This window comes from Cenococcum geophilum, assembly GCF_001692895.1.
Source record: "Cenococcum geophilum 1.58 unplaced genomic scaffold K441scaffold_19, whole genome shotgun sequence".
NCBI classification, from domain to species: domain Eukaryota; kingdom Fungi; phylum Ascomycota; class Dothideomycetes; order Gloniales; family Gloniaceae; genus Cenococcum; species Cenococcum geophilum.
This window is the reverse complement of record NW_027137577.1, coordinates 104641-117538: the sequence shown is the minus strand read 5'-3', so window position 1 is coordinate 117538 and position 12898 is coordinate 104641. Positions and strand designations below refer to the sequence as shown.

Sequence of the window (12898 nt, the reverse complement as noted above, 5' to 3'; positions counted from 1 at the left end):
CTAACCTCAACTTTTATAACAAATGTAGAAATGTGACGTGCGCCTTTCTACTGCTGCTGTATAAGGGAAAGTAAAGAAAGTGTCCAACATGTAACCTTAACCCCATTCCCCGCCAACAACCCTTGGTTCCATCGGTATGGCTAAACGCTTCGCAATCCTTCTCGTCCCTGCTTATAAAGTCAGCAAAGCGGCAGTTAACATGTTAAGGGTACAATACGCGCAAGAATTTATCACAATCAGTCCAGGAGTGAGTAGCAAATGTTCCCCTCAAAACGTCAAGTCTCCCGCTTTAGTAAGATTCGTCCAACTTTATAAGTATTGGCGCGTCTTTTTATTAAGGGATTGAATATATATAGCTCTACTTTATAAAATGGGACACCTACTTAATAGAATTAAGGTTACACTACAGTGATGTTCACGACCAGCTTCACCCCCCCCTTTAGCGAGCGCTGCGAGATTTCAAATTCGCTACGCGCATCCAACCTCGCTTGATTGCCACTAGCTGTACGTAGTACCTGTAGCGAACGGCTGTGGCCACACGCAAGGACCTTTTTGGTTGCCCTGGAGAAACGCCTTGGTTGGCCAGGGGAATCAAATTAAAGACGTACGCTTCCTCTTCTCCCCCTTCTCCCCCATAACTACGCCTCCCTTGTGGCCGCCAAAACGCGAATACAACGCTGTCTCTGCAGAGAGGTCGATGAAATTTGGCAATATCATACGGGTGGAAACCTCATGATATCTGATGAAGATCACGACACTGCGGGATCGCGACGTTCTTGCAGCCAAGCATACGGCTTCGCTACAATTACTATGTACAGCTGGCGGCAATCAAGCGAGATTGGATGCGCGTAGCGAATTTGAAATCTCGCAGCGCTCGCTAAAGGGGGGGGGTGAAGCTGGTCGTGAACATCGCTGTATATATATCGGCCCCTCAAAGTCCGCCGGAACGTTACACTAGAAGTGGCTACGGGCTCGGGCACGATACTGGCTTGTGCACGATTTTCGAAAATCAATACAGATTACAACTTGAAAGTTTTTAACACAACACAACGCTCTATATACACAAAAATCAAGGAGGAGAGGCTTATAACGCTGCTCTATTATTCTATAACTATCACAGAATCCTTTAAGTGTTGTGGTGGTTTGCGAACTTGTTGAGGGCGGCCGCTGGCTGATTTGACTACCCCATCTTCCACCTTACGAACTTGCTCAATAGTAGGCTCCTTAGGAATAGTAAATACAACCTTCTTAATCTTCTGCCTCTGCTGCATCAACTTCCTCTCTGCTTGAAGTTGTTTCTCTACATCACGTACCTTACAAGCCTCTTCCCTTTCGCGCTTTTTCAGTGCCTTAGCATTATCCTTTTCTTTTTTGCTAGCAAGCCTTATAGATCTATTAAACTTAAGAGTTCTTTCCTTCCCCTCCTTTACTAGCTGCCTCTAAACCTTCTCATCCGCTTTAGTAGCTATATTATAAGCCTTAGTATCTTCTTTCTCTTAATAGAGTTCCTTTACTTCCTAACCCTTATTCGGTAAATAGATAATAGCTCTACCCCCCTCATTGGTGGCTAGCTATTAAAAAAGGTTCTTCTGCCTCTTTCTTTTCCTTTATTCTATCTTAAAAGCTTCTTAATAGCCCTTAATGCGACTTTAAAGGATAATGTTAGTCGCCATAAGTTCTTAAATATTCTTAGTAAGCGCTCTTACTTTTCTATCCTTAGATTGAACCACCTCTTCTACCACCTCTCTAAGTTTAATTTCAATCTTCTTCTAATTACTAGCTGTTAGAATAGACCCTATAGAGTTACTAGATAATGGTCTCTCTTCATCCTCTTCCTTCTTACTATTAAACTAGTTTAATATAGTATTAGGATCCCATAGGTAAATACCGGTCCTTTTCTATCCACTAGCTATATTGTAACCGACTACCGACACTGTGCTGAGACACAAGATCACCGCTTGGAAGGCTCCAAGACAGCGTCAACGCCACCCTATATATTGATTGCAGATCAATATTGCTTGCAGATCACTGTTCCCATTTTAGTTACTGTTGACCTAAAAATGAGGTCTGAAAATGAGGACTCGTGTGTTTATTGAGTGTGGCTCTAAGGCCTCTATATATACACCAGATAGGTGATAAATAGAATGACGACGTAGTCGTCATTCGGTAGTGGAAACAGGTAATTAGACATTCGATGAGACATATGATGGTAAATAGCGGGGTAATGAGACATAGGGTACTAGGTATCACAAACAGTGATAAGTACGTCATTCTCAGTTCGACAGTTACCTATTTCCCTTTCATGTCTTATTACCTCCACCTTCTTCGTGTATATATAGAGGCTTTAGAGCTACATTCACAATCAAGTCGTTCATTCAATTCTTCGCACTGCAAAGCTTACATATATTCTTAGGCTTTATGGCCTTCTTCCAAGCTATCTAAAAGGTCCTAAAGGAGTCCCTTTTTATAAAGCATGAATATCCTTCAGAAATTATTATAAAGCGGTTAAGTTCTTGGCTATAGAATATTATAAAAGGAGAGAAGAGAGAGATATTAAGAGGCTGTAACCGGTGCGTTAAGTAAGGTGGATATATAACCAGGAGAATCTTATGCTTATTACAATAGTTAATAAACCTTATATTAACGTGAGAACCATGCCCATTAATAATAAGTAATCGCCAGTCCCTTTAAGCCTTTTCCTTAGTCTCTTAATTAAAGATAGATAACTATTTAAGGCCTAGGTTATCATTGGTACAGCCTGTTAGTATTAAGGAGAAGAAGCAGCTGTGTTTATCTGGGTTGAAATCCTTAAGCTATATATCTTATATGTTGCCCATTATAGCTTAATAAATTAGCGTTGGAGAGAGTACTATTCTGTTCTCACAAATGGCTGCTACTACTATAATCCACTCTCTACTTCCATCCTGTATAATATAGCGCATTGCTCTAGACTTATAAGCACACTTGCTAAAGATCCTTTGGGTTTTTTTAGATATAGCCAATAAGGAAGCCCTTTTTATCCATATTATATATATTTTGTGGCTGTATATTATACTCCTTAATCTTCCGACCTAAGAGCTTAAGGTATAGACTATAATACAGTGCTAAATCAGCCCTCTTTTAGTTTTTATTAATAGGCAGAAGGTAGAAAGATTTAAGGTGTTTTAAATTCTGTTTAACCTAGCGTGAAACCCAGTTAATTCCTAGCATTCTTAGGGCCATTACATGGGCCAGATTTCGTGCCATTGCGTGTGTAGGAGGAAGCCCTCTTTTGGGTAGGTCGTTAGTGTATTTAATAAGGGCCTGAGAAGCTCCTGGTGAGAGAAGCCGTTGAGAATTATATCCTTAAGCTTTGGTACCGGTTTTTCCATGGAAGCGCTTTAAGAGCACGCTTCTCTCAACACCATACTTAGCCGTAGCCTGGATGTTTCTTTTCTCTTAAATATTAAGCTCCTCGAGTGCAGCTTCCATTACATCCATTTTTGAATAAAATCTGTATATTTTGAATGAAGTTGTGGGTGTTGAGAAATAAGCGGTGAGGCGTGCAAGACCGTGCTCAAGGTCGTGGCGTGCACGAGCCCGTAGCCACTTCTATCGCACAGATAAATCCTCAATTCTCGTGATAAATCTAGAGCCTTCCTGCGCAGAGCTTTAGAGGGGAACATACACAACTCATTCTGGAGCAAGGACGGCTCGTTCTGGAATGAGGCAGAAATGTTCCGGAATATCCCGTGTACCGGTATCAGTCGGAACACGCGCTGCCGACTGCTGCGGCTGATATGGTGATCGCCGCTGCTACTGCTGCTGCCATATCCCAGAAGAGACCAGAACACATCACATCAGGGTCCCCCGGGAGGGGAGTGCGGTGACGGGTTGGTGGTTGAGCCATGTCATCGCTGCGAGGGCCATAAAACCCTCAGCTTCGTCTCTCACCTCTTCTGCTGAGGAGTTCGAAGGACCGCCGCCCGTCTCTCCTGCTGCCAGTTGCCACCCACAGAGCACAGTTCCCGCGTGCATCGCAGCTCCGTTCTTGGATCTTGCGTCTCGCATCTTGGTCGCTGCAATGGCTTCCTCCCGCGCCCACGAGCCCTTCAAGCCGCGCTACAGGCTCCCCGGCGACGATAAACTTGTCGCCGAGCACCTCTCAGAGCACCTCTCCGAGCACCCCTCCGAGCACGACACCACTGCTGCTACCGCTGCGCCGGGCCATGACCGCGGCGCAAAGCTGCAGCCACCGCCGCTCGTGCGCGAGATGTCCGCTGAGCAGCGTGCCGAGGCCGAAGCAAGGCTGTGTCGGAGGATCGATGCGCGATTGTTGCCGACGATTACTCTCATGTACATCATGAATTACCTGGATAGGAATAATATTGCGGCAGTGAGGTTGGCCGGGTTGCAGGATGAACTCAATCTAGCAAGTTGGCAATATCAAGTGAGTGTTGGTGGAAATGGTGGGTTGGGCTGAATTGGGCTGATCGCAAGGATAGACAACTGTTAGTATTTTGTTTGTGGGATATATTCTTATGCAGAGTAAACTACTGCGCGAATCCAATTAATGACCAGGATTAAGCTCACAATCGCAGTACCCTCGAACTTGTTTCTGAACAAGATCGGTTTGCCGGCTATATATTTGCCGAGCTGCATGATTGTGTGGGGAATAATTTCGGGCGCGACGGCAGGATGTTATAATTTTGGAGGCCTACTCGCTACTCGCTTCTTTTTGGGCTTTGTCGAAGCTGCGTATTTCGTGAGTATATGATGTCATATGGAGCCAGGGGTCTTATCACTGATATCGATTTAGCCCGGTTGTTTGTTCTATCTATCAGCTTGGTATACGCGCAAGGAGCTGGGTTTGAGGACTGCGATTCTCTATTCAGGCTCGCTAATCTCCGGAGCTTTCGGTGGATTGATCACCGCGGGTATAACAGGAAATATGGACGGGATGCGGGGACTCCGTGCATGNTGAGCTTTCTCCACCCTCAAATATTCCCTCGGCAATAGCTAAATCTCAATCTGAATAGGCGCTGGGTTTTCATCATCGAAGGCGCCATCACCATCATCGTCGCCTTCATCGCCTTCTTCCTCCTGCCTAACTTCCCGCGCACAACGAAATGGTTGACGGAAGAGGAGCGCCAGCTAGCCGTGTGGCGGCTTCAAGAAGACATCGGCGAGGACGACTGGGTCAGCAGCGAGCAGCAGAGCTTCTTCCACGGCATGAAGCTCGCGTTCCTAGACATCAAGACCTGGATCCTAATGGTCATGCTGTTGGGCATTGTGTCCTCAGGCTCCGTGACGAACTTCTTCCCCACCGTCGTCAAAACCCTCGGATACAACAACGTCAAGACGCTCCTCCTCACCACCCCGCCGTACGTCCTGGCTGTCATCACGGCATTCTTGAACGCCTGGCACGCTGACCGCACGGGCGAGCGCTACCTGCACGTCGTGCTGCCACTCTGCGTCGGCGTCGCGGCCTTCATCCTCGCCGCAGCCACCACCACCACCGCACCGCGCTATGCGGCGATGATGCTGATGGTCCCCGGCGTATACACCGGCTACGGGGTGACGCTGGCCTGGATCTCGAACTCGATCCCGCGCCCGCCGGCCAAGCGAGCGGCAGCGCTGGCAGCGATCAATTCAGTCAGTAATATGAGCTCGATTTACGCGAGCTATATGTATCCGCAGCAGAAGGGCGTCACGCATCGTAAGTCACTCTTCGCCTTTTTACTTGCTTTCGTCGGTGCGGTTCACTGACAGGTGGATGTGCAGCGAATCTGGTTATTCCACTGGCCGTGGATAGCGCTACGGCTGTGCTGGCGATTATTATGGCAACGATACTGAGACTTGTCTTGGCGAAACTGAACAAGAAACTGGATCGGGGCGAGCATGTGGAGGGTGCGATTAATGCCGTGCCTGGGGAGGCATCAGAGCATGGATTCAGGTTCTTGTTGTAGTTTAATGCAGACTGGGATTTGGAGTCATGGTGATTTGACGACGATATAAAGACTAGCAATTTTGAACCAATTCCAAGCTTCTCTATAAAAACGAAAATTGCGGGTTGAGTGATGGTATCGACAGTGGAATTGAGAGCCCTGGCATGACGCCGTCCTTGAATTCCGTGTTCGGGTTCTAGACGGGATTATCCACAGGCTTTTATGGCTAATGCTCTGAGGTTGAAAGCGCCGGGCTTTTCTGGGTATTATTAATCAAAGCCGTTAGTGACGAAAACAGAGGCAGGTTGGTCCAAAGTGCGTAGTAGAAATGTGATTAAAGATTACGGTAAGATAAGTGGGCAGCATTGAATGTCACTCTAGATAAGGACTTCGGGAAGCTTGGGTAGGGAGTGCTAAACCTCGTGTCGCGGTGTCCTAAAGTTGTCGTGGTCGCCCAATGAGCCGCGTTCTTCCTGCCGCGAGCCACGGCCGGTGTGCAATGAACTTCGTTCGTCCCGCAATGAAGTGCGTTGTTCATGCCGTGAGCTGCGCCGCTCATGCAGTGAGCCGTGCTCGTATTCCTCCGTGCGTGGTGTGCGACGCCCCAAGCTGTGTCCATTCTCACTATGTGACCGATACACTCTACCGTTTGTCCCAGTAATGAGTATCCATTCGACAAAGTCCCAAGTTGTAGCTACGGGTCCCCAATGTGTGTGTATGCCCCGCGGCAGCTTTTCGGGGAATTTGAGGAAGCCGAAGAGAAGTCTTAGGTCTATCCACGCAGCAATGATCCAGGATTTCCAAGATACCCATTCGAATTTTAGAGGAGTCCAGTGCAGCGGGTGGTCAGAAGGTAGCCACAACACGGAATTGATCGGCCATCGGTCTGGCGGAAGTTGATGAGATCCATAGCGGAAATTGGTGAGGAGTGCCAACAGGCCGCCTGTTTTGATCATCCATACGGTATGTCCTTGGAGAAACAGGTATACGATCATCTTACATCGATGCCAGAAACTGTCGTACTCCCTTGATGGATAATATCGCCTAGGATCTCGCCAATTTGTCCAGGCGCTGTTGATGAGAAGAGAGAGCGCCCACGCGAGTAGCGCTACTACGACGATAGCAATTGCAGTGATCACGAATGCCCATATGTCGTGGCCTGTTTGATTGATTTGTTGGAGATTCATCCCATATATTGATGTTGCGAGACTGACAGGAATGAAGAAGAACGCCAACATAGTCACTACCGGATGAAAAAATCAGCCTTGATGGATAAGCAACCTGATGGTCTAGCCGGGGGCGGATAACTCACGGAGCTTTATTCTTTTGCCTTCCTCGATTGACTTCTTCGACATTTCAATGCTTTTTCTTGATTCGGCGAGAGATAAACTTCCGACCTGCATTTGCAATATGTCTTTAAACTCAGACTCCACGACAAGTAAATCTGTCGTGACATCGTCTTGCTCGGTATGAAGGTCCTCAAAAAATCCCTCAGCCTCTTTTGGATCAAAGTTACGGGATATGTAACATCTAAAGGCTCGAACAAAAGATTTGTGAGTCTCTAAATTCACCCGAATCTCTCGCCAAACCTCCACTAATGGGTCTTCGTGGTCTTCAAGCTCATCATGCTCGGATTTCCAATTTCTCAAATCCCTCGTTACGGTGAGAGTGTAGCTTTGGTTGCGTGATATTTGAAGCCTACCAAGCAGCTGAAGGCAATGAAGTAAGGGTATATTGGAACTAGACGGGCCGCCGCTGCGATAGTTGTGAGCAAACCACTGCGCAAATATATGAGACCAAGACGAATCTTCATTGTCTTGGGTGTCGATGCTTGCGCGAATTTGTTCCAGAGTAGTTGGGTGTGTCACTCTAGGAGCGTACTCTCTTTCCCATCCGAAGATACTTGGAGTTCCCTTGATATATTCCGCGAACCTATAAGTATATTGAGGGTCCCACTTGGCGCGAACAAAAGTGAGACCTGGAGAACATGTTATTAATTGTACATATTCGACAAGCCTGCTGCATCGACTAACCGAGCGATATCCGGGCAGGTCCAATATCTACAGATTTGATGGACTTGAATACAAAATTTGGAAGCAATAAAAATTTGTTAGGCTTATAGTATCTTGACGGGACATCCACGGTTTTAGTCATCGTGTTCCACTCGTTCCACCATGGGTAAGATACTAGCAGCGCCAGAAAGAACTCGGGTTCGATGTCAAAAGTTAGGCCTAGTAGATCAACCAGCGGCGGATCTACAGGCCGGTTTGCACCATCTATCAGCAGAATGCGTGACATGAGATTACTGTTGCCAGTAAGGAGCGCCGCCTTGAAGTCCTTTAGTTTCTGTTTTCTAACCTTCTCGTGGTCAGACTGGTCGTACTTTAATGTTCCGTTCGAAGAGGGAATTAAAACGGTTCCATCCTGAAGAATATCCACTATAAAGACCTTCGCACCGTGCCCTTGACTCGTATTGGAATGCGGCAACTTCCGAGCGCTGAATTCGCCGAGCTCAAGGTATTGGCGAAGAGGAACATACTCCGGCCATCTATCTTCAATAGCATTGAGATAATCTACGTATGTTTCGTAACGCGATACGCGGTGTTGAGGTGGTGTGGGAGCGGTTGTGGGAAGTTTACCAGCCTGACCTAACGCTGGTGATTTCTCATTTTCATCAGACTTCGAGTCCGGCGGAGCTGATCTGAGCTTGCTCGACATTCTCTCAAGATATCACCTGGCTTGAATATGCATGTTGTGTTGAGGATCATCAGAAGGACGACGCATCGTGCGCAGAGCCTCACAGCAGAACCTGTAAACGTGCTTTTAGCGGAGCTGAGTAGCTTGGCGGTAATTGGTCAAGAAGGCTGGAGATTTTTCGCAGATGCTTGCTATGAACAGTCGGAGCTGTCCACGCTTAGTTCTGTACCGAGATGGCCAGTCTTTGGCCACTCAACCCGGATTCGGTTCCAGCTAATAGACCGTTGAAAAGGAGAATAGGAAAGTAATGAAGCTCAACTGTGGACTAGCTAAGCCATCAACGCCAAGGGAAACGTTTGATCCTGTGAGACGGGCCAGTTCTGAGAAGCGGAGATGCGCAATTAAATAAGTCCCAGAAGAAAACCCAGTGATCGAAGATTCAAATAGCGCAATATGTATCTCGTGCATAGTTTTAAGGGTTTGTGGCATTTAGGGTCGGTCTTTCCTTGCACCTTCCCTTTTCAGCTCTACTGCATGCTAACCTTGAGCCTTCGCATGACAACCGGGAGCAATACCACGGGCAAATTCTCAAGCTGTGCTTGTATCATGTGTACATCGTGACTTATTGCACCCTGCAGCCTCTCCTCCCATCAGAATACGCTGATTCTAGCTCTTTAGCGTTTCCAACACGGTTTGACCACGACTTTTGTTTGCACGAAAGGCAACTCGCGGATGCGAAGATCCGGTGCTGTGACTTTTGACATCTTGAGTGGTATCTTCATGCAGTACCAAAACCGTTTCAGATCGGGCTCAATGGCCGCTGGCAAATATCTTGGAACACCTGATCTGACGATCCTACTGAGTGATTGCCTTTTTTAGAAGTCCAAATTTAGCCAAGACGTGGGGGTCAACAACGGCGAGGCGAGCATCCACATGAAAGACGGTAAGGCTACGCCGACTTTCGTCAAGCGCCGCCTTTCATCAAGTGCCGTCTTCGTGGTGGGCGGAATTCCACGGTGGTGAGTATTGACCTCATGTCCTAAGCGTGCAGCCATATCCAAGAAGCAAACCACTTCCATAGGAGGTATACCTCGACAGGAGAACACGGAGAATATGTCGAAATGCAACTTGCTACGCTTAAGCTCAATAACCTCCGATTCCCCGACCTTAGATCAAGAAAGAATTGCGAGGATCTGTTGGTAGGGGGAAGGGCGATTGCTGGAGTTCTAAGATCCTAACGATCTAATATCGATAAGAATAGTACCCAAATCATCGTTGCAAGGGATAGTGCCAAAAGGTAAGACAGCTTCATCACGATTCGGGCACTTAATCCGAGCCGCAGGTCGTCTTTCATCTAACTACGAGAAGGGACGCTATGGGTGGTCATTCACTTCAGCTGCCTGATACTTATGAAGTTCCGAGTTTCCAAATGCACAGACATCACCAGGAGCTCATTCAATCACCTTCCTCCATGTCTTCTACCACTATATCCAGAATCATACGGATTCCCTCCATGGTTAAGGGCTTCTTAACTTCAACGGCAATCGAGAAAGCGCAAGCACATGCATTTTTTATCTACAAATTATCATTAGAAGCTCTAGAAAGATGCGTGTAATGGGCGTGCTTACCTGGCGGCCATTTAATTTCAGCTTGGCTAGGCTCTTGATCTCTTCATCACTGAAATTTGGCCTCGCCAAATCTGACGGTCCGCTCCCCAAGCAGTTCTTCCACACGGTGGCGCGGCTTACTTCATCAAGGTCATCGTAGTGAAGCTTAAAATGTATGCGACCTGCGAGAGTGTGGGTTAGTAAAGATACAATCACCAGAATAATAGTAAGAATCCTTACTTTCAAAAGCGGCATCAATGATATTCTTCCGATTAGTAGTCATGATAAGAATACCTTGGAAATATCTGCGCAGTAATGAGCGTTGGCTATTCCAAGACGAAGCGGAGGAAGCTATTGAACTTACTCTATACGGCGCAGAAATATGCTAACCAGGGAATTCCGTTGAAGATCCAAGCCATCCCGCTTCTGCAGGAAAACGTCGGCTTCATCTATAAGCAGCAGGCATCCCCATCTCCTTGTGATCTCGAGCACCATTTCTAGGCGCTCGTCGACTTCATATACTTGCGTCCCAAGTTCACCGGCTGAGACCATGTAAAGAGGACGTTTGGTGACTTCGGAGACCACTTCGGCCGTCAAAGTCTTTCCTACACCCGGGCTACCACTTAAGAGTCCGACTAGTCCCTTTCCCTTGCCTTCAACGATGTCGTCGAATTGAACGCCATCGTTTCGGTGGGATTTTACTAGTGTGTGAACCAGGTCGCGCTTCTTGGGGTCCATGACGAGTTTGTTGAATGCCGCAGCATTCCACTGAACATCAGCTACCTTATTTATGGCAAACACGCCCCACTTTTTTTGTGAAAAACTGAAGCCCAAGAGAGAGTGACTGCACAAAAGAAGCTCATCGTCCTTGAACGTCTCGGGATTGACTGGAAGAGATACGGAAGGTAGCATTAAGTCTGAATATGCGTTTTGTTGCCGGAAAGTCACCGGGTCAAGCATTATACGACCATGCGCCTAGTGTTAGCAACGCATATTAGTAAAACAGGTAACAATAGAGTCGATGTAACAGGAAAACTCACGAAGAATCTCACTGCCTTGTAACTCCCTCTGATGACTATCTTCCTATCCTCTGTAATGGCCGTTCCGCTATACTCTTTACAATTAGTCTTCAGCAAGTCAACGAACATCCGCCCGCGCCGAATAAGGTCAGTCCGCGCCGCTTCCTTTTCAGGATGAACGGAAAGAGGGAAGGTGGCAAGGTGATAGACTTTTTTGGCTCCTTCAAAGCTGCCAATTTGCAAATTTTGTTCGCCCCAGCCTAGTTCTTGTCCGTCATGGCTAATCATCCGCAATCGCATTTGAAAAATTTGTGAGCCGTCTTGTTGTTTCTTGTAACTCCCGCTGAGGAACCTATAGGCCTGTGCTTCCTTCAACATGTTGTCCTTTGTGTAAACTATTGTATTCGGCTGGAAAAGAGCCCATAGCAAATCGAATGTAATTTCATCATGCTCAGATAGGGAGTCCAAACTGGCCATGATGCGTCCAAAATCCTCTCTTATGAACTCGAGAACACTATTCAGGTCGTTTATCAGGGACTTATTAGGAACATCTTTGGCTTCTTCTGACTGGAGCCGCTTTTCAAGGCTGGGTAGCGCGTGGAAGAGGAGTTCCGGGTCTGCCTTTAGACAAAAATGAAGGGTCAGTATATTAGAGTGCTAAGGGCTGAATGGATTGACCAACCACTGGGGGTGTTTTGTTCAATTGTAGCCCTTCTACACCTTCAAATATCTCCAGCAGGATATCCCTCAGGGGCATTGATTTGATATCGACTTCCGTGGATGCGACCATGCCCTGCTTGCTAATGATCCGGCGCACAACCAGTGTAGTCTTATTCATCCGCTCATATTTAGCTTGAGTTAGACTAGATTTTGCGGTTTTCACATAGTGTATTTGGCGATCCTTTCTAAAGAGGAACTTCGTGAGTGCTAAGCTTCTTAGTTTGATAATGGAAGACTACCTGCTGTAGCTGGTTGTAGAATACGGAGTTAGAGCATGATATGCGGTAAATTCTGGGACCGGTAAACTTACATCTGATCAACACGCAAGATGCGCTGGCTCTTGCTGCCCTCGGTCTTGCTTTTCTCCTGCTCATCCTTCGTTTTGAAATTTGCTGTAGATTCCATTATTAATCCCAAAAAGGATCTGGCTGGTGGCTGGCTATCATAAAGGGTAAGTTGCTGTATAAACGTACTGCTGATGCACTCCAGATATTGGTGCGACTAGCTGGGAAAGACGCGCAACGGAGCTCTTTGCACGCAGTTGCAGACAAAGGTTTGCCAGCCTGCAACGGAGGCTTGGACAGAGCCGATCGCGTTGCTGAAAATACATGGCTGGTGTGTTTGAGGGCTGCAGCATGCAGCCCATCACATGAGAAAGCTTCTCTAGTATTAGCTCAATGTCAGCTTTGAGGGCGGGGCGAATAGCTCCGAGGCGCCAAGTAGCAACCAGGCATGGACAAATAAGTCGTGGCACACTTTTTTTTGGCCATGTGAAGAACAACTGAGGTTTAACAACCACACTTTGAATAAAATCTTTTAAATTTTCGTATATAAAGCCCGTTAATAACTTTATACTTAGCAAAACATTTTTAAAATCCGATCTCTTACCAGCTTTGTAGAATTTTACTTTAAAGAAGCTGCTTAGTAA

General features: G+C 46.8%; 3 protein-coding genes across 3 annotated transcripts; 1 reads left to right on the top strand and 2 right to left on the bottom strand.

The window, feature by feature from the left end:
* Window positions 1-4063: 4063 nt before the first annotated feature.
* On the top strand, window positions 4064-5948 carry K441DRAFT_677078 (MFS general substrate transporter; the record flags this gene model as incomplete). The annotated part of the gene is made up of 5 exons (XM_067651030.1): window positions 4064-4429; window positions 4568-4744; window positions 4799-4959; window positions 5019-5698; window positions 5764-5948. The coding sequence occupies 5 exons, from the start codon at window positions 4064-4066 to the stop codon at window positions 5946-5948; spliced, it is 1569 nt and encodes a 522-aa protein (XP_067504306.1).
* Window positions 5949-6775: 827 nt separating this feature from the next.
* K441DRAFT_88997 (uncharacterized protein) lies at window positions 6776-8803 on the bottom strand. The gene is made up of 5 exons (XM_067654513.1): window positions 7961-8803; window positions 7240-7905; window positions 7142-7170; window positions 6928-7086; window positions 6776-6870 (listed from the first exon to the last, which is right to left on the bottom strand). Exons 1-4 carry the CDS (start codon window positions 8643-8645, stop codon window positions 7063-7065), a joined length of 1404 nt encoding a protein of 467 aa, XP_067504305.1. The 5' UTR covers window positions 8646-8803; the 3' UTR covers window positions 6776-6870; window positions 6928-7062.
* A 949-nt stretch (window positions 8804-9752) lies between these two features.
* Window positions 9753-12609, bottom strand: K441DRAFT_659234 (P-loop containing nucleoside triphosphate hydrolase protein). The gene is made up of 8 exons (XM_067648485.1): window positions 12281-12609; window positions 12210-12218; window positions 11933-12155; window positions 11272-11871; window positions 10596-11206; window positions 10472-10536; window positions 10253-10413; window positions 9753-10199 (listed from the first exon to the last, which is right to left on the bottom strand). Exons 1-8 carry the CDS (start codon window positions 12373-12375, stop codon window positions 10080-10082), a joined length of 1884 nt encoding a protein of 627 aa, XP_067504304.1. The 5' UTR covers window positions 12376-12609; the 3' UTR covers window positions 9753-10079.
* Between the last annotated feature and the right edge of the window lie 289 nt (window positions 12610-12898).

Coding starts and splice junctions, on each gene's coding strand:
- K441DRAFT_88997 (XM_067654513.1), bottom strand. CDS start 8,645: ATGTCGAGCAAGCTCAGATCAGCTCCGCCGGACTCGAAGTCTGATGAA. Junction 7,906..7,960: donor ACCTGCCCGGATATCGCTCG/GTTAGTCGATGC, acceptor CATGTTCTCCAG/GTCTCACTTTTGTTCGCGCC. Junction 7,087..7,141: donor TGGCGTTCTTCTTCATTCCT/GTCAGTCTCGCA, acceptor TCAATCAAACAG/GCCACGACATATGGGCATTC.
- K441DRAFT_659234 (XM_067648485.1), bottom strand. CDS start 12,375: ATGGAATCTACAGCAAATTTCAAAACGAAGGATGAGCAGGAGAAAAGC. Junction 11,207..11,271: donor ACAAGGCAGTGAGATTCTTC/GTGAGTTTTCCT, acceptor TGCTAACACTAG/GCGCATGGTCGTATAATGCT. Junction 10,414..10,471: donor CATTGATGCCGCTTTTGAAA/GTAAGGATTCTT, acceptor ACACTCTCGCAG/GTCGCATACATTTTAAGCTT.